General features: G+C 47.1%; 1 protein-coding gene across 1 annotated transcript; it reads right to left on the reverse strand.

Annotated features, from left to right (window-relative positions):
- Positions 1-13841: 13841 nt before the first annotated feature.
- NEUROG2 (neurogenin 2) lies at positions 13842-15708 on the reverse strand. Its single transcript, XM_032333177.1, has 2 exons — positions 15313-15708; positions 13842-14935 (listed from the first exon to the last, which is right to left on the reverse strand). The coding sequence occupies exon 2, from the start codon at positions 14932-14934 to the stop codon at positions 14116-14118; it is 819 nt and encodes a 272-aa protein (XP_032189068.1). The 5' UTR covers position 14935; positions 15313-15708; the 3' UTR covers positions 13842-14115.
- Positions 15709-19758: the final 4050 nt, after the last annotated feature.

Here is a 19758-nt window from a genome sequence, read left to right on the forward strand (position 1 = left end):
AGTGCCAAGGGTATGAAGAAGGGATGCTGACTCCACTGACATCCAGGACCTGGAGAAATGGCTGGCTAAAATGGCCTGAGGGGCAGATCCAAAGCACAGGATGTGAATGTGTACCTGTGTGGCCAGCAGTTTTGGAAAGGGGCGTGATAGCTTGCAGTTGGTAAAGAAGGGGTATAGAATGTCATTAAAAACATTTTCTTGGGGGCACCTGAGTGGCTCAGTGGGTTAAAGCCTCTGCCTTTGGCTCAGGTCATGATCTCAGGGTCCTGGGATCAAGCCCCACATCGGGCTCTCTGCTCAGTAGGGAGCCTCCTTCCTCCTCTCTCTCTGCCTGCCTCCCTGCCTACTTGTGATCTCTGTCCGTCAAATAAATAAATAAAATCTTGAAAAAAATCACTGTCCTTGTGCTCTTAAAAAACAAACAAACAAACAAAAATACCATTTTCTTATTCTGGAAACACATTACTGTTGAAGGTAACTTGGAATTTTTTTTTAAGTGTAGTTCTCCCTCATTGCTTTCTAGTCACCTACTCAACTTGTGTGCCTTCCCTTTGCTAAGGTGTATGTCATGTCCTTTTTGTGTATGCTTGATGTAGGGTCAGGGTGTTTGTGACCATAATAGGTAGATCCGCATAGAGGGTATATTATCGTGAGGGTATGGTTATCATCTGAAACGGTTCTTATCCTCTACTTCTGTGCTTTGGTCCCTTTTCCTGAAACAAACTTGTCTATGTATGGAGCCAGTTGATTTCCAGTTCCCCTTGACATTCATGGGCAGTACGTCATCTGGTCCTTTGTGACTTTTCAGATGTGTGGTTATAGTTCCAAGTAGTCTCCCTACCTCTGGAAACAGGTAGAAGATAGCAAGGCTGTGTTGACAGTGGGTCTGTTCATCATCAGCTCGGTGACTTGTCCACACTCCAGACTCATAGCACTTAGGTTTCAAAAACGTCTTGAACCCTTGGACTCTTCCCAGATGATGGAACTGTAAAGGCTAAATCCTCAAATGCCAAGTGCCTGGTGTGTTCTAGTGGTCTCCCTTAACTGGGGAGCATAAGGAGATTTAGAAACTGTTCTGTTTTTCTGGATGGCCGGGGCTCCTGGGCTATATTCTTATGCCATTTGCCTAGCCCCGATGTACTCTTAGCTGGAAGGCTGTGGAACACGTGTGAATAAAAAGAGTTCTCCATTAAAAAAAAAAAAAAAAGATTGGATGATTCCATACATAATATTCTATAACTTGACATTTTCATCTACTAAAATATTATGGATAATTTACCTCTTCCCAGTTTTGCTTAAGGCAGACTTTCCCAGGAATAATGTACATGGGAAGCATGACCATAGCTAATTCAAGCCTCTTACCGAAGAACCCTCACAAATTATATGCACGTAGCTTAACCAAGGCCATCTGGAAATAATCCTTCATATTTGTATTCATTGTCTTACTCCTCGGTTCCTGAATGCCCATCCCAGACTAGTGCCAAACTGGCTGCATCAGAGTCAGTTTAGTTTGGAGGGGGGAACACCCGGGTGGCTCACTGTGTTGGGTGTCTGCCTTCCACTCGGGTCATGATCCCAGGGTCCTGGGGCTGAGCTCCACATCGGGGTCCCTGCTCAGCAAGGGTGACTGCTTCTCCCTCTCTCTCTGCCCTTGCTCATGCTCTCTCTTTCTCTCAAATAAATAAATAAATCTTTTTTTTTACAAAAAGGAATATATTCTGACCCCCTAACTTTTACCACATCCATAATACTTCACAGTATTGTTGCAAGTATGCTTTTCTCAGCTCTGGAAGATCCTAGATACAGCTTGAAAAGAAGAATTACTTGGGGTACCTGGGTGGCTCAGTGGGTTAAGCCTCTGCCTTCGGCTCAGGTCATGATCTCAGGGTCCTGGGATCGAGCCCTGCATCAGGCTCTCTGCTCAGCAGGGAGCCTGCTTCCTCCTCTCTCTCTGCCTACTTGTGATCTCTCTCTCTGTCAAATAAATAAATAAAATCTTAAAAAAAAAAGAAAGAAAGAAAGAAAGAAAAGATGAACTACTGTATGAGGAAGAAAAATTTTTATTTAGGCAGATCCATTTATGACCACATCTATGACAGAGGTTGGGGGAAAGGTTAACATTTGAGAAAAACGACTTTCTTCTTATCAAAGAAAAAGAAAGAGGGACACAGAGATGTATCTTCATCAAGTATGCATGTAAATAACAGATTTAGAACTGCCTGTTCTTTGTCTATAAAAATTACTTGATCAGCATTAGCATGACAAATATTTATTGAGCTCCTGCTATGTGGGAGGCAGCGTTACAGGTAATGGAGATAACACTGATCAAAGCGTGCACGCGCACACACACACACACACACACACACACACACACACTTGTCCTCCTGGAGCTTGTATTCTTTTTTTTTTTTTTTTTAAAGATTTTATTTATTTATTTGACAGAGAGAAATCACAAGTAGATGGAGAGGCAGGCAGAGAGAGAGAGGGAAGCAGGCTCCCTGCTGAGCAGAGAGCCCGATGCGGGACTTGATCCCAGGACCCTGAGATCATGACCTGAGCCGAAGGCAGCGGCTTAACCCACTGAGCCACCCAGGCGCCCTGGAGCTTGTATTCTAATGAAGGAAGACAATGTAAGCAAAACACAAAATACATTACTTGTTGGTGATAAGTGTAAGAAAAGTCAGGGTGGGTAAGTCGGTGCTAGGTGAACGCTAGCTCACAGGAGGGAAGTAAAAATCCCAGCTGCCAGGCTTGAGGCTGGCTCCTTCAGGTTCCACTACCTCTCCTCTGAGGCCTGCCTTCTCCCCTCCTCAGCAAACCAGACCATCATGTTAATAAGAGTTGATTTGTAAATAGCGTCTCCCTCACCCCATCTCTACCCCGCTTTGGCCAGGCTCCTACTTTTCTGCTCAATGGCACAGATGCGGCTTTGAGCTGACTGGGACCAGGCAGCTATTAGCAGCAAATCCAGTGAGGGAAATTAATGAAGGGGACAACTAATAAAAGACAGCTCAGGACAGCCAGACTAACTTGCTCGGAGCAGTAATTAACTTTTTTTTTCTTTTTCTCTCCCCCCCCTCCCTTTTTTTTCCTTAGCTCATGAAGGTAAATATGCCATCAGCCCTGGTCCAACTCTTCTTTATTAAAATGGCGAGAGCAGAGCTATTCATCGGGACCTGAGACTTAATCTGTTTTTGCCCCAAGAAGAACAATTTTAAATTACTTGTGGGATGTGTTTATAGATCCATGATGGCCAAATCAAGAGACGCCTTTAAAGATGAGAAATAAAGAAGGCAGATGAAGGAATATGAGTCTCTGAATAAAAGAAATAGTCATCCTCTGCCTGGAAGCAGCTTAAAAGACAGCAATCTTTTTGAAAGGTTTGCTTTTCTCCCCCACCTAAAATGACTGGCTTCTGTTCAGTGCAAGTGCTGAATGAAACACAAGATTGGATTCAAGGTGCGTGGCAAGTCTTATGCATCGATTTTAAATACTAGCCCAGCTTGAGGGACTTCTCAGTTGTCTTCCTCAAGCCTCTAGTTTCCATTTTCAAAGACACATTTATTAAAGGCATCTTAAAATTTGGTTCCCCCATCTATTTTTGGAAATCAATCTGGTTCTTTTTAAAGTAAATCTTTCTAAAAACATATCAAGATAAAACTGTTGGGGTGTGTCCAAAAGTGTTTCTAAAAGCAAATCTATTGTATCTTATAAGATCTTTGAAAATCGGAGCAAGAAGAGGCTTTGGACATACCCCGTCTTACCACAGGCAACTCAGGCTAAGGGACTTACTCATGGTCATGTAGTCACTCAGTAACAGAAAAGAACTCTCACCAGGAATACTGCCTCTTGACTCAATCCAGAACTCTGGCTTCTCCAAAATGGAAAAGCCTCATCACATATACTCTGAGTTAATAAGTTAATTACAGTACTTCAGTTAAACATGTTTGTTTAACCATGTGTCCCCTTATAGGGTTGGGTACAATAGGATCAAAAGACGTTATCACAGTGAGTTTTATCCGTAGCGTCCCAGGAATCACTCTACTTTTCAAAGGAACCTCCAGAACTTATCAAACCACCCGAATCATATTCTGGATAGAATGAGACAAAAACATAATCACCTTCAGGGCTCTCTCAAGAATAGGTGGCTTCATACAAGAGGGGCAGTTACCCCGTTAATGGGTACCCTCTTGCAAAATTGCCCTCAATCAGCCAACATTACACAAAGGAGAGTACAGCTCCATATCATTAATTATTTCCCACAACATAGCAGAAAAGGCAGGTGTGGTAAATGATAGAACTTTATACAATGTTCACTTTTACATCAGCAATGCGGAAAAATAAAATTAAAGTTTATTAAAATGAGATAGAGAAAAGTGGGGTCGGGGACAACACATGCTTCAAAAATGAAAATAGCTTTTATTACATAGGTATGTCGAGTAGTCAGATTCATGGAAAGAGATAGAATAAGTGGTTGTCAGAGTAAGGAAAATGGGAAGTTGTTGTTTATTGGCTACAGAGTTTCAGTTTTGCAAAATGAGAAGTTCTGGAGGGTACTTGCGCAACCATGTGAATATACATGAAACTATTAGACGGTACACCTACAAAATGGTTAAGGTGATTTTAAAAATCACTTTTAGGCTGCAGAGTCCAAGGAATGAAAACTTTTCTGCATGACCCAAAATTAAAATTAAAATGGCTTTTATAAGAGAATCTTCAGGGTGCCTGGGTGGCTTAGCAGGTTAAGCGTCTGCTTTCAGCTCAAGTCCTAATCTCAGGGTCCTGGGCCTGATCAGGTCCTTGCTTGGAGGGGAGTCTGCTTCTCCCTCTCCCTCCGCAGCTCCCCCGATTGTGCTCTCTCTCTCTCTCTCTCAAATAAATAAATAAAATCTTTAAAAGAGGGGTGCCTGTGTGACTCTGTTGTTAAGCAGGTGCCTTGGCTCATGTCATGATCCCAGGGTCCTAGGATCAAGCCCCGCATCAGGCTCCCTGCTCAGCGGGAAGCCTGCTTCTCCCTCTCCCACTTCCCCCTGCTTGTGTTCCCTCTTTCACTGTGTTTCTCTCTGTCAAATAAATAAATAAAATCCTTTTTAAAAAAAACCTTTAAGGGGCGCCTGGGTGGCTCAGTGGGTTAAGCCGCTGCCTTCGGCTCAGGTCATGATCTCAGGGTCCTGGGATCGAGTCCCGCATTGGGCTCTCTGCTCGGCGGGGAGCCTGCTTCCCTCTCTCTCTCTCTCTCTGCCTGCCTCTCCATCTACTTGTGATTTCTCTCTGTCAAATAAATAAATAAAATCTTTAAAAAAAAAAAAAAAACTTTAAAATAAGAAAAAAAAATCTTCCAATTTTTCAGAGATAAGCCACCAAATTTTAGTCAGCTAAAAGCATTTTTCTTGCTACAAATAAACTCTACAGGTCTCAAATAAACATACACCCATTTTAATCAGAGTGGGCTGTTACAATACAATAATAACCACCAAGTCCTGGTGGCATTTATTTACTTATCTATCTATCTATTTATTTATTTTTAATGTATATTTATTTGAGAGAGAGAGAGAGAGCAGGTGTGCAGGGGGCGGGAGAAGCAGAGGGAGGGAGAGCTCCTGAAGCAGGCTCCCTGCCCAGCGTGGAGACCGCGATGGGGCTCCATCAGAGTTCTGAGCTGAAGTCAAGAGTCAGATGCCAAACTGAGCCACCCAGAAGCCTCTCCTAGTGGCTTTTAACTCACAAGTTTTCCTCCCTCACTCAATACCCACTGTGACTTCAGGTGACTCTTGAGGACCACTGTTCTTTATATGGTCACTCAAAGCTGAACCAGCTTTAATATTTTGTCCTCACCATCTCAAAAGAAGAGGAAGATGGGGGGGCGGGATGTGAGGGTACAGCCAGCCGTAAAAGGCCTGAGCATGCCCAGTAGGGCTAGAGCATCAGTTAACAGTAAGGCTTGGACATCAGTTACTGGTGGAGAGTAGGCACATCCTCCACGATGTCTGGCAGCAGTGTTTTGTCAGATGGAAGGAAATGAAATGACAGGCTTTAAATAAGAGTTGCAGAGTAGTGTGAAGATAGTACCACTGAAACTGTGTTTCCTGGAACAGGCAGGAATAGTGGCCAGTGTATGCCAGAGGCACTGTCAGGACAAAAATAATTCTCCTCAAACAATGATACAATGTTGAAGGGTGCAGCTGGGAATGTTACAGTTTCTGTGAGAAGCAGTCAGGATGCTCTGTGGAATAATCCTTAGCTGCCTTGTTTAATGTTGCTTTGAGACTCCTAATCCCTTCAAACATACTATCGAAATTTCTAAAATTAAAAAAAAAAAAAATCTAGGATGCCTGGGTGGCTCAGTCGGTTAAGCGGCTGCCTTCGGCTTGGGTCGTGATCCCAGTGTCCTGGGATGCAGTCCTGCATCAGGATCCTTGCTAGGCAGGGAGCCTGCTTCTCCCTCTGCCTGTGCTCGCTCACGCGCTCTCTCTCTCTGACAAGTAAGTAAATAAAATCTAAAAAAAAAAAAAAAAGAAAAGAAAAAGAAAGAAAAAAATCTAAAATTCAAAACAGTATTGTGAATACCAAAAAGTTGAGAAGCCTAATGTTTATGAACAATTTCCTTCTAGTCCCCTACAAGGGGTCTTATAATATCACTTAATTTGCAGGGGTAGAAAAAGGGAGCCCTTGAAGAAAATTGAATTCTGGTCTCTTTTAGGTAGAAAGATACAGAAGCAGCAATTATCTAGAGAGCTATACCCAGCAGGTTCCACCCTAGAGGTTTGCTCCAGCCTGTTTTGTAATGTCTTATCATCATTATCATCTTACACATGTTACGGAAGACGTGAGTGTCCAAGACATTCAGAGCAATGTGAAGGTGTGGAGGGAACCACTGGCTAGGGCCTGCATCAGGTCAGTTTCATCTGCTATTGTTCAGAAGACTTTGACTTTGAAAAAGCTCTGGAAAGTCTAGAAATCTCTCCCCAGTATAGGAGAGCAGAATAGTCTACATTTCTAGAACAGTTTTACTCAAGTAGAACTGAATGAAGCCTTTTTAAAATTATTTGATCACACACACACATACAAAAAGCAAAAACAAAAACCACCTCACTTTTTACTGAACTCCTTCTGAACTTCCCAGACTGAAGACATTGTTGGATGGACTCTTCAGTTCCCCTGAAAAGGATAGGAATTTCTTTTGCAAATGCCAACAAGAGCTCAGTAAAGGCTTGCCTGTGCACATATCCACTGCATTGGACATGGTGACTCATTTTCTTCCAACTCAAGAGAAACACTAGGTTTGAACTCAGGGCATCAGGATGTTTTACTGCTCCACCAGCAAAATCATGTCTTCCTCCTTGTCTATTTCCAAGTTCCTGCCATGACAGTTTGAGAGTTAAAGAAAATAAAATTCGTTTGATTTTTTAAAAATTTCTTTGATCATGTTCTAGGCACTGTGATAGGAAAAGAAGAATGAATGCATTAATACCATACTTATCTAAAGTTATGGCTAGACTTTCCTCCACATAGTTTCAAAGGTATGTTCAAGGTTTTAGCAGCATTTGATTTCTTTTCTGAAATTATCTGGAAAGCAAGTCAAGAAAAAAATGAACCATATCCTCACACTCGATGAGTTTCCTTGTATTTGTTTGGATGTGGTGTTTCAGTAGATACAAAAGGTTGAAAAACACAAAATCAAATTCAAGTTATACCCAGAATCCCTCATTTTTAATTATTCAGTGCATACCGAGATTTATGTATTACAGAGAGAAAGCAACAGCAAGCCTGTGGGGTTACTCTTTTGTCACACTGGCACTAGTTGGGTTTCTTTCTGCTTTTCTTAGACCAAGGAGGCAATAAACCCCCTTGAGAGTCATAGAACTGCCCGCAGAGCCCTGACCATGCGGAGAAGCTTTTATGCCAAAATACAATGCACAAAGGGATCATAAACACGTTTGAAAAGGAAGATGACCTCTTTGTCACAAGGAATTAGGCTTTATTGCAAGCTGCTGCCATGGAAACCAGCCTGAGTCCTCTCTGCTTCTGTTGAAGGTTCCAGTTTCCATTTTACATGGACTCCAGCACTTTCACTTCATTGTTTCTAGATCAAATAAAATAGGTGAAAGTTTTGATTCTTTACTCCAGGGTTGAACATCTCCAGCTATGCCTCCAGGCACTGGAGTGAAGAGAAAGGAGAGAAGGTGATGATAGAATCATCAGAAAGAAAGGAGAGATGAAGAAAGATGTTGGTGACCCCCCCTGCTCTGTAATTCAACGTGATCAGAGAAGAAATACACTCGTTTCTGAATTTTTGAAACCCGGGTTACAGTCCAAACGGCCTCCCTCGGAGATGGGTCCTTGAAATAAATTTAACTTTTTGTATCTTGATTTCCTACATCCCTGGAATTCAATGTACACCTCTATCTACAGAGGGTATCATCGAACGTGAATCTAAAGCACTTTCCCCAAAGTCCAATCAAAGTTAAAAGTATGCTTCTTTGGGCAGGAACCTTACTTAGATCCTAAGTCCTTTTCTTTCTTAAGTAATACGATTTTTGTTTCGTGAGAATCTTGACATGAAATCCTAATGCTTACACAGTTACAGTCTTGAAAAGTAAAAGGGAAAAATAAGTAAAAAGAGAATTGATGATGAGCTAATAACCACCGATGAAGCTCTGAGTCCAAAAGCTTGTAGAACACCTGAAAAATGGCGAGGAGTCAGCTCGGTGAGAGGCGGGGGCTAAAGAGGGAGAGGAAAGCTCCGCAGATCCCGCTTTCCCGCCTGCATTCCCCACCCCCACCCCTGCTAGATTCCAGCGCTCAGATCCCAGGAGGCTGAGCGTCTCTCCCGCAGGTGAGACCTACCCATGCTGGAGCGCAGAGCTGGCGCCTGTCCGGGTGCTCAGGGAGCCCGGGCCTTTCACCGGGTGTTCCTAGTCAATAATCCAAGTTGACTTTCCCCTCTTTGCGCTTTGAGCTGCTGGAGAAGGCGGGTGAGAGCGAAGGCAGACAGGAGCACTCCCATCGCCCTCCCTCCTCCTCCAGCCCTGGCACCAAGGGGAGGGGTGGTGGGGGGAGTTGTAGTTTGTTGTAGTGCACACACCATCAGGACCCTTTCCCACTCCATCCTCCCAACTCACGCCACCTTGCAGGGAAATAATAGCTTCGGCCGCACCGGCTTTCCCGTTCTGCTTTCCGGATGACTGAATTTCTTTGCTCCTCTCTCCCATCGGGGACCATCTGAAACTGCCCCCAAGTTGCGTTCCCAGGAGACCCCCTCGGATTCGATTCCGGGACTAAAGAGCAAACTCACTTCAGCGTCCTCCGTAAGAGGAGCTCATCCAGGCTGGATAAACCAAACTGAGAAAAGAAAACCGTGGAAGTGGGGTGGGGGAGTGCAAGAGAACCCCTTCTGCAGTCCTCGCTCCTCCCTACCCGGGCGGACCTTGCGGGTGCCCACTGCGTGCCACGTGGGGGCGGCCCTAAGGAACGTGCATCCCCCCAACACACACCCCCAAAGGCTTTGAGGAAAAACTGCCGAGAACAATGAACCCTAAAGGACAGGGAGAAGTAGGGGGGGGTGAGAACCCTCGGTTTTCACTCCCCATTTTTTGACATTCCTTAGGTTTCATCATTAAAAGGGATCCTTTAAAAAAGGAGCTTAACGCTGCGGTTCCGACAATTTGCCCCACACACTGTTAGCGAAGTGAAAGATCTGGATCGAGCTTTGTTGCTTCGCTACCAATAGTAGACTTGGGGAGACCAAGCCTCCGAATTCTGGCCACATCAAAGCAGTGATTATGCAAATACCCCCCTTTTTTAAGGAATAAAATGGAAGGGGAATTATTTATCACACAATGAACCCCCTGCCAGGGAGGGAAACAATAGATCAGACCAGATAGCCCTTCTAGCCCCAGGCTGGGGGAGCGGGAAGGGGGGGTGCCGGAGCCCTCACGTTTTATTGGTCTAACCTAATTTCACTAATTCTCTTTTCACACATTTTCTTTTGCAGATTCGGAGGCCAGGACTTTCACGCTCCCGGGAGCGCCCTGCATCGGTTCGATTCAAGGGCTGCCTGCTTTATTTAATTAATACATTCAAAGCTCGCCTGGGAGCCCTAGTGCCGAGGGGGTGCGAGGGGCTGGGGGAGGCCGAGCACGAGGAGGAGGCGCTTTTAACGGGTTCCAGGTGTCGGTGCCCAGAAGTCACAACCTGCCCAAGGCTGTGCAATGCAGGGGGTGCACCAGGCGAACTGCAAGCGGAGGGCGAGGCGGGTGGGGGGCTCACAGCTCCCAGCCTCTCCCTCAGGTCTGGCCTGCCGCAGCCAGGAGCCACTGCCCCCTGGACCGGCTGGTGTGCGCAGCTACAGCGGGCCTCGGGCCCAGATGTCCTTCATGCGTAATCGGGCTAAACTCAGGGAAGGACCGACTGGACCCTCGCTTTCTGCGGGACAAGGCCGCCTGCTGCCCTCGCCTCAGCCCGGCCTGCAAGGCTCGGCCCGGGAGGGCGCCCACCCGACCCCTGCTCAGGTGCAGCCGGACTTCGGGATCCTCAACCCTGCGCCCCACTACCGCCTCCGCTGAGCCTGGGCCAGGGTCCCGCGGTGGGCCCAGCAGTTAACAGACCGTCTCTCTGCTGCTTTTTTTCCTCCTTGTTGGCCCTCAGCTGGATTTATTTAAAATCTGGTGAAGGAAAAATTAGTCCTGTAACAAGGCCTGGGGCAGTTCAGAACAAATAAATCAACCAGTGCGGGAACCCTGACGGCGTCGAAGCGAAGTTTCCAAAGAGGACAGGACAGATCGTCGCACCTCTCAGCCCTTAGGTAAACACGCGCAGCGCACTCGCAGGCACTGGAAAGATCTAGCAACTCTGGCGGTGCGGGGCTGTCATTGGAAGAACGTCTCCTTGGCCTTGTTTGAAACGTTCGCCACCAGAGAGCAACCAGAGAGGGAATGGCTGCTCAGCCGCCCACCAGCCCGCTCGATGCAGACCGAGCTCCTCCTGTCGTGGTCACAACGTGGACAGGAAATGGAAAAAATACAAGAGCGACTCTAATCCCCACTGCAGAAGCAGCGGCCTCAACCCTGTAATTCTCATTCTTACAGAGGAGGGGAAAGGACGGCTGGGCCTCCGCCCACGGGCTGTGGAAGCTGCTGCGCGACATCCAGCGCGAAATGAGGCAGAAAGATCATCCGTAACCGCGAAAAGAGATTGGGCGCCGTCGAAAATCATTGCACCGATTTAGTGTAAAATAAGGTCTGCTCTACAGGAGGAAGGGAGAGCCTGAGTATAGGTTACAAATGGTAGACGGAATTCCCTCCGTGTATGACATGCTGCGGATGTGTGTGGGGACCCACAAGCTCCTGCTAAACGTGTCTCGGGTCCTGTGTACGGGTGGCTGCTCGATTCAGCTAAATAGAGGGCTCAGTTGTTCGCTGTACTGCGCTTACTCAAAGCTGCGGTTACTGGACTGTCTCGCCATCCATGCCTCTCCAACTAAACAATTAGGGTCACCCGTTTACGGGATCACCCCACCAATTGAGGTTTTCCATAGTCTTGGGAGCCTAACTGCCCCCTGAGGGTTTGTCTCCACGGACCTGTGTCATGACATGTTTCTTTGGCAAATTTCCAAAAGAAGCACAATATATTGTCATAAGCATCATCACTAGAACAATTATTTGGTATTAAAACTCATGTTTTAAAACTACCCTACTAAAATTGCCTTACTTCCTGGCTTAGCTTTTTAAATATTAGAAACATAAATGTGAATATAAAAGATATAGCATTGCCTTCTCATATCACATCATGAAGTGAGGCTAGGAATAACAAGATCTTTAAATTAGAAGAGTTTTCCAACAAGTCTCTTTTATATCCAGCTATGAAATCAAGACAAAGCAAACCCTTGGCTTGGTTCTTCCTTTGATTAAAAAAATATGGTTATTAATATATTAAACACTTAAAATTTTGTACTTGGATAAAGAGGAGGAGTGGTTTCAGATAGTTATCTCAGGAGAAATTATCATTGCTTAATGCAGAGTGGAAGATTTAGCCCAAACCAGAAGCAAATATGAAGTTCATGGTGGTGCGGGGGTGGGGATGGAAGGCTGCAGGGAGGCATGAGCAACCAACATTTCTTTGCTAAGCTGATTTTTTTTTTTTAAAGCTTGTGTCCTCCAGTGGACACCCTCCACCAAGGAAGGGGCTTAACCCTAGGATGTGATCAACCTTCACTTGGTCATCTTTGACCCATGGTGCTATTCATTTCTGCTTTGGAAATTGAAGTACAAGTTGTTGAGCTATGTGTTTGGGAGATTAGGAAACCATTTTTGCTTTCCCTCTGAAGAAGTTTTGACTATGTGATTATTTTAACAAAAATGGAAAGCTTAGCTATTTCCCACAGACACAATTTTATCCCAGCTCACTCTGAATATATTTTCTCCAGGAGTTTGCATTTAAAACCAACAAGTTTGTTAAAATGGCTAATACAAAATCAGCTTCCAATAATGAATGATAAATACATCATAAATGTTAGAGTTGGAAGGGACCTTGGAAATCACTGTCCAGTCCCTACAATTTACAGGTGATAATTGAAACTCAAAGTGTAAGAACACATTTCTACACATTCTTACAAGAAACTTCAGCTCCACTTTTTTTTTTTTTTTTTTTACATCAAAGTTTCTGAACTTTGGAACTTATCATGATTTAATTATCTTCTAACTCTATCCCTCTTTTTTACTTATCTTGTTCACTCTTAAAAATCAAGTTTTGTTTGTATGCAGTTAACTCTGATGTCAGTATTAGTGTCTCAAATATGACTCAGCTTCTTGTGATCTCTTAGATTTTATATGTCAGTGAAATTCTACACACAAACACTGATGAAAAATACAACTACTCTATCTCAATCTGCTACAAGGAGAATTTCAGAAAAGCACAACACATTCTTCTAAAAACCACAAAAGAAGGAAAAAGTTAGAATACAGCACACGAAAATTATGAAAATTATATATTTTATTTATAGTTTAATCACAAGAACAATTTTTGTTCAAGGTGTAAATACATACTAGAATAAACTCTGTAAAATATACAAAAAATACATACTTTTCCCATGAAATTTTTCTTTATAATAAATAGAAGGGAACACGTGTGTGGCTGATCCTGATAATGCTCCGTGTCTGCTCAGGTTTTCAGTCTGTTGATTTATTTTTAATCTCTTGAAAGAATGGGGGAGTTCCTTCTCCCCTAAAAGGTCGAGATAAATAATGCATGAAACAATCCTCCCTCCCGATTTTTCCCTCTTCCTCCACATTTTTCCTTTTGATAGAGAGTTCAGCCTAAATTTCCACGCTTGCATTCAATCATTACAAAGCCTACAAATTATACAATGACTTCTAACCTGGCCCTCTAACAAAACAACTTTTTTCCCCCTTATAAATCATAAGAGACAGATGGCAAAATGGAGAAGAAAAAGGAAAGAGAAGAACGTGACAATAGGCATTGTGACGAATCTGGGAAACAGAACAAAGTGCACATCAGAGAGGGAAAGTTTGGTTTGACAGGTGAAATTCCCACAGCCCGCAGACAGCAATGGGAATAAAGCAGATGCCAGCCATTGCAAATCTGTGGATAATATTATTACCGGTAAAATCATTCAGATGCTAAGATACATTTGTTTCTACTCGACATTAACATCTCTATGTAGAAGCAAAGGTGAAGAGATCAGAGGAACCAGTTGCATTCCCCCTGGGAGATTCACACGAACCGCTCCGAGTCCCTCTGGTGTTAGAGAGGGGGAGGAGCGTCAGTCCACTCTGCAAACTCTTTAGACATGCCACCTTCGTCGCTTTCCAGCATCTTTCTAGCCGTAGAAACGCCCCCCCCCCAATTCTACCATCCTCTTTGACAATGAGCTCCAACACACCGTCAATAAATTAGAGACCATCTGAAGGAAGGAAACCCTTAGCCAAGGAATGCAGCAAACAGCCCAGGACTCAGAATGCCTACATCTGCCCCGTAAAGTGAGATGGTTTCCAGGGCATATAGAAGTAGGGACAGGAGAGGGGTGGGAGGAGGGCTTGGTCAGGGACAAGAACGGGAACCTACTAAGGCCTGGCGCGGGTAGCAAGGAGGGTAGTTCTAGATACAGTCCCTGACTATGGGGAGGTGAGGTGCGTAGCGGTGCTTTTCGGGAGGTGGGGGCTGCCAATAGTCCATGTCAGAACCCGCCGGGCTGGCAGGAGATAAAGTGCAGCTGTAGGGGGAGGTGGAGTTGGAGGACGCCGAAGAGGACGGCGCTGGGCTGTTGGTGCAGCTCCAGGTGGAGGCAGGCGACGGGCTGTCTCCGCTGCTGCTCAGGGAGGCGCTAGCGCCTCCCGGGCTCAGCAACACAGTCTCGGAAAAGAGCGCCCCCGGCAGGCCTCCGCCGCCGCCCCCGCAGTGGTCGGCCAGGCGCAGGGTCTCGGTGAGCGCCCAGATGTAATTGTGGGCGAAGCGCAGGGTCTCGATCTTGGTGAGCTTGGCGTCCTCGGGAAACGTGGGGAGGACCTCGCGCAGCGCGTCCAGCGCGGCATTGAGGTTGTGCATGCGGTTGCGCTCACGGTTGTTGGCCTTCAGTCTACGGGTCTTCTTGATGCGCTGCACCGTCTCGGCCGTCTTGGCGCCGCGGGAAACGGCTCGCGCCCTGGAGGGGCGCCGCTTGCACTCATGAACCAGACCCAGCAGCCGCGCGGGCCGGCAGCCCTCGGCTCCGGCCGGAGAGCCGCCCAGCCCCCCGGACCCGACCTCCGCTCCGCGCGGCCGGCGCGCCCCGCCCGACGCGCCCAGCTCCTCCTCTTCCTCCTCGTCGGCGCTGGACGACAACGGGGTGAGGGCAGCAGAGGCGGGGGAGGCCGAGCCGAGCAGCACCAGCACGTCCTCTTCCTCCTTCAACTCCAAGGTCTCGGATTTGACAAACATCCTACCGAAGAGAGCGGAGAGGGAGAAAGAACCAAACGAGCTGTAAATACAGAGGCCGAGGCACGTTCTCTGTGTCAGTGGGACCTACTCCTGCGCGCACCCGCGAGGACTGGTTCGGAACCGCGCCAAGGAAGAACGTAGTTAGGGAGGAAACCCCGCCAGTGCTCTCCAAACTCTTGAGAGCCCCTCGTTGTGATCCCGCCGCCAGCCAACCGGGCCCCCCCGCACTCGGCGGGCCGACTTCAGGGATGTGTAGAAGTCCGGAAAGGGACAGCGACCCCCGGGACATATTCTACGCGAGCAAAGGGCATTCGGACGTGGTGAAACCGGGTGCCGGAAACACCCGGGCAAGCTGGAAGCCACAGGGAGGATACTTACGTAGTTCGCTCCCTAAATGAGTCTCAGGGTCGCTAGTACTTTGGCGTGTGCTGAAGCGATTCTCCGCGCCGCCGGGAGCGCGGCGCTGCGTCCTCCTCCTCGCTTGAAAACGGCGGCTCCGGTGCGGCTCCGCGGGGGACCGGTCCGAAGGACGAGTTTGCCAAGAGCCCCGGCGGCCGCGGCGATCCGCCTGGGTCTCGTGTGTTGTGGTGGTGGTGCGTGTCTGTCTGTCAGTCAGTCCTCGGCCGTGCGGCTCCTGGCACGCGACTCCCGGGCACTCCAGTTAAAGCGAAGCTGCTTGTGGTTCAGTGGCTGCGTGTCTGGCACACGACTCTCCTTAAAACCCCTTATATACCACCAAGAAAACAATCAGATCTGCCCCCAGGGCCCCCAGCTCCCCCCCCAACTCCGGGCCGCCGCCTCCTCCTCCCCTTGTGGCGACCCCCCCCCCGTCTCCCCCGCTTTTCCCTCCCCCGGCTTATTCTTTTCATTGCATTATCATCATTCATTTCTTTCTCTTTCTTCACCCACTTCCCCCCTCCCCGGCCCTGCCATCCATCCTCCTCCTCCCATCGCCCCCGCCTCTTTCCCCCCTTTATCTAATCAGCATAAAATGGTTCTAAAGCTCCTGTTGGAGCTCGAGGCTGCGGTCGGAGCGGCTGAAGCCGCGGTGGCGGCTTCAGCTCAAGCTGCGGCTGTTGTCGCCGCCGCTGCCCATTGTGATTGGTGGCTCGCGCTCGGCTGGAGCGTGCCGCTAATTTATTAATGAATGGAGGTCGCGAGGCGCAGCTGGCCAATCACTGCGCCCCGGACTCCGGGAGGCCTGCGAGCCACGCGCACCGGAGCCCGCTCCCTTTCAGCCGCTCATTAGGGGCCGGGGCGCCGGGGGCCGTTGGGGAGACCCAGGCTACCGCCCCCGCCCCCGTCCTTGCGACCGCACCCCCCACCCCACACCCCCGCCCCGGCGCGCGCTCTCGCGCAGTACCCGGCGCTGCCCGGCCTTTCAGCTCCCGGACCTCGGGATCCGAGGAATTAGTTAATGGGGGTCAGAATGCCGGGGAAAGCAGCTACCTTCTGGTGCTGCCGGGTGCCTCTTGGCAAAGCCTCTTAGGAGCTGTATCAAATAGGAAATGGTTTTAAAAACGCAGTCATTTGGTTAAGGGGGGAAATACGCAGTAGGGGTGGCGAGTTGTGGGCACGTGGTGGGCACGTAGGTTCCAGAGAGACTAGAGTGCGAGGGTGAAGGAAGAGGACGGTGGCGGGTTCATCGAGGGCGTCTCGTAGGGAGAGAGATCGAGTGTGGGAGCGGTTGATGGGCTTTAAGAGGACGTGAGAATAAAAGCGCTCACGTGTTAGAGCTGAAAGGACTCTCCTCATTTTACCTTTAACAACTGGGTCTCCGGGAACTGACAGAGGTTTTGTTTGTTTAGTTTTGTTGGGGGAGGGTTAACCCCTGTTTACCGCAGGACCAGACAACCAGGTGACTCCCCGCGATGGTGGCAGCGAGCGGAGTGGGAGGAGCGGCCGACCTGCCGCTCCCGCGGGCGCCTGGGCCGCGCTGACATTTCCGTGACCTCTGCTCCGCGCTTGGGGGCGTTGTAGGGACAGGGGGCCCGTCCTTCCCATACTCCCGGCTTTTCAACGGGAAAATAGAACTGACGGTGACTGGGCTTCGGAAGAAACTTGTTCTACATTGCTTGTCAGCCCTCCCTCTCTCCTCCTCCCTGCGCTCACGCCCACCCTCCTGTCGACGCAGCGGACTTTTCTTAGAGACGGAGCCGAGTCCTCAGAAGTGTGTGCTGGGCCGGGCAGTAGACTATGCTTGAGTAGTGGCGATGGATCTGGACTCTGGTCGATGGGAGAGGACTCCATTAAGATCCCTTTTGCAAATTAAGTTTAAGCAAGGAGCATTTGGAATGTTGGGCGTTGAAAAGTGGCGAGACAAAAAGATAATTGTCTGCGGGTCTCTGTCTCATTCGGTCTGTAGGAATTGGAAACAAGTTTATTTGAGAAAAGGGCATGATGAAAATGGTTGTCCGTGTTTTGGCATGGTTTTAATTTGTTTGATATTTTCTGCAGGGGTAAGCAGGATTGGAAAGCACAAAGTAAAGAAAATGAAAATTAGAATCCCACGAAAGAGACTTTTGCCCAGCTCAGCTCTACAAACTCCAGACTTCCTTTTGTCTCAAAATGTTTTTAAAACTGCCACGATTTTCACTTTCCTCACTCATATTTGTGTTTTGCCTCTCCCTCCTTTTGAAAAACAAGTTCCCTAAATTTAAAAGCATTATTTCCTCCAGGTTACCTCCTCCATGTTTTCCGAGGAGCTTGATTTCATTTGTGAGAAGTGCAAAAAATTATCAAGAAGGGAGAGACACGTTCAGTCTCCAACATACAGTATTTGCCTCTCTGGCACTTCTTTGGGTCTCTGGTTCTAAATCATGACCCTGCAGAATCAGAACTTCATGAAAGAGTTGGATCAAGCAGAAGATGTGTCCGTGGTAAAAGTTACCAGAAGTGCCTAACGTGGTTGCATTTACACCTTAGCATTATTTCCCAGGTGATGCTCGCTGATCCCAAACAAACATGTAGATACTCTTCACAGTGCCCCTAAAAAAAAGCCTTCAAGACTGCAGTGGATGCCAATGTAACAGAAAACAAAGAAAGGTTTATTTTAGTATCAGTAGAAAGGTACCTCCTTGGACAGTTGTTTTAATATTTTAGTTTGGCTAGAAGTGCTGGTTTGATCTGATGAAAAGATATTGGGGGGGGGGGGAAACAGAATCAGAAACCAGTTAAGAAGAGGCTTAAAGGAAAGACTGATCAGTCTTGTATAACTGAACAGACACAGAGATCAAGCTGGGTCTAGTGCTTAGTGTGAGTGAAACACAATGGATTTCTTTAGTTGATTGTTAACAGCATTTGGGTGTATGACCCCCCAGTTTTTATGTTCTCCCACGATTTTATGTTTTTATGATGCACCCAAAGGGTACATGCTTTCTATTGTCAAAATCCAAACTTCCTATACTGTCTACGAGAAGTTGATAATGCATATTTAAGTGTGTCCTATGCAGATATTTAGAAAAATAAAATATTTTTAGGATAGATTTCACATTTATGATTACAGAAATTTCCTTCGAAAGGGAAAATTGTGCCAAGAAACTTAAGGTTGTACACATGTTCAAACACTGACATCAATCAACCTCTAATCCATGTAAATATAAAGATATCATGGGCATTACAGAATTTTATCTTTGAAATAAGGGCTTCTTTACTGTGCAAACTACAAGAGTTTCCAAAAAATTACCCTTTAGATCATCTTGGAATTCTAAGAATTTTGGTTGTATATTTGTATTATAGCTTTTGAGAGAAGCATTCAGTAATAGAACACTTCTGGAAAGATTTCTCACTATGAAGAATATTATTTTTAAAAAGAAAAGAAACAGCCCCAAGAACAGTCTAACAACGCTAGTGAAATTCAGAAGCCGGCCGTTCACACACAGTTGCAGAATTCTATTTGTTCAATATTTTGTTGGGTTTTGCTGAAAGAAAGAAATTTCGATTTGTACTCAGATTTGCGAGGACGTTACCAACGCGGAACATCCTTAGCTGGACTCTTCTAGCACTCTTTTAACTTAAATAAATTCAAGAGGCACTTGTGTGGTCTAAAAGATTGTCCAGATGAAACGAGGCTGAAATGTTATGCGAAGGGGGAGGGGAGAGCGTGAATAGCATCAGTGAGGTTGGTGACCGAGGGCCGCTCCTGTCCACTGCGTGAACTGTCCTGAAGGGTCAAACTGTTCATCTTCAGCCCTCTTTCAGTGTGCAATCCTACTTTAAGAGAACAAAAGCTCAAAGCAGGCAGTTATCAAGAAATGGGAGCACAATGATTTAAACTCATCCCTAAGCCTTCGAAAGAAAGGGGGTCGAATGCGTGTAGCCAGAGAAAAGTGAAGTAAGGGGAGGGGTGAAAGGGTGGAGATCTTTAGAAAGTCTTTGTTGCTTCTAAGAAGCTTGAACTTTAAGGCGACCCAAAAGCCCTAAAGTTTAGGGTAGGTGTTGCTGTGGGGCCATAGGCTACATCCCATCCACACTTCGACCTCACAAGTGGCCAAAGAGGACAATTGGTCTCCTCCCCAAACTCTTGCTGCGGCAGGTGAATGGGGGTGAGGGGGGTGGCGAGGCCGCGGCGGGGCGGGGTGGGGGGCGCTGTTCCCAGAGAATGCAAGAGGGAAAGTTTGCCTGCGCAACGGGCCTGTCCCCAGTTCCCAGTAAATCACCCTGCTTGCAAGGAGAGGGTGCGTCTACTCTCTGCTTAAAGGACAGGATGACATGCCTGCCAAGAGGGGTTTGTACCCTGAGTCCCGACCCTCCGAGTGAGCTCTCAGAAAGGCGGAAGGATGGCGAGTACAAGTTAGCCAATCCTGAACATCCTTAGTTTTTCCC

Source organism: Mustela erminea, chromosome 2 (assembly GCF_009829155.1).
Source record: "Mustela erminea isolate mMusErm1 chromosome 2, mMusErm1.Pri, whole genome shotgun sequence".
NCBI lineage: Eukaryota > Metazoa > Chordata > Mammalia > Carnivora > Mustelidae > Mustela > Mustela erminea.

Coding starts and splice junctions, on each gene's coding strand:
- NEUROG2 (XM_032333177.1), bottom strand. CDS start 14,934: ATGTTTGTCAAATCCGAGACCTTGGAGTTGAAGGAGGAAGAGGACGTG.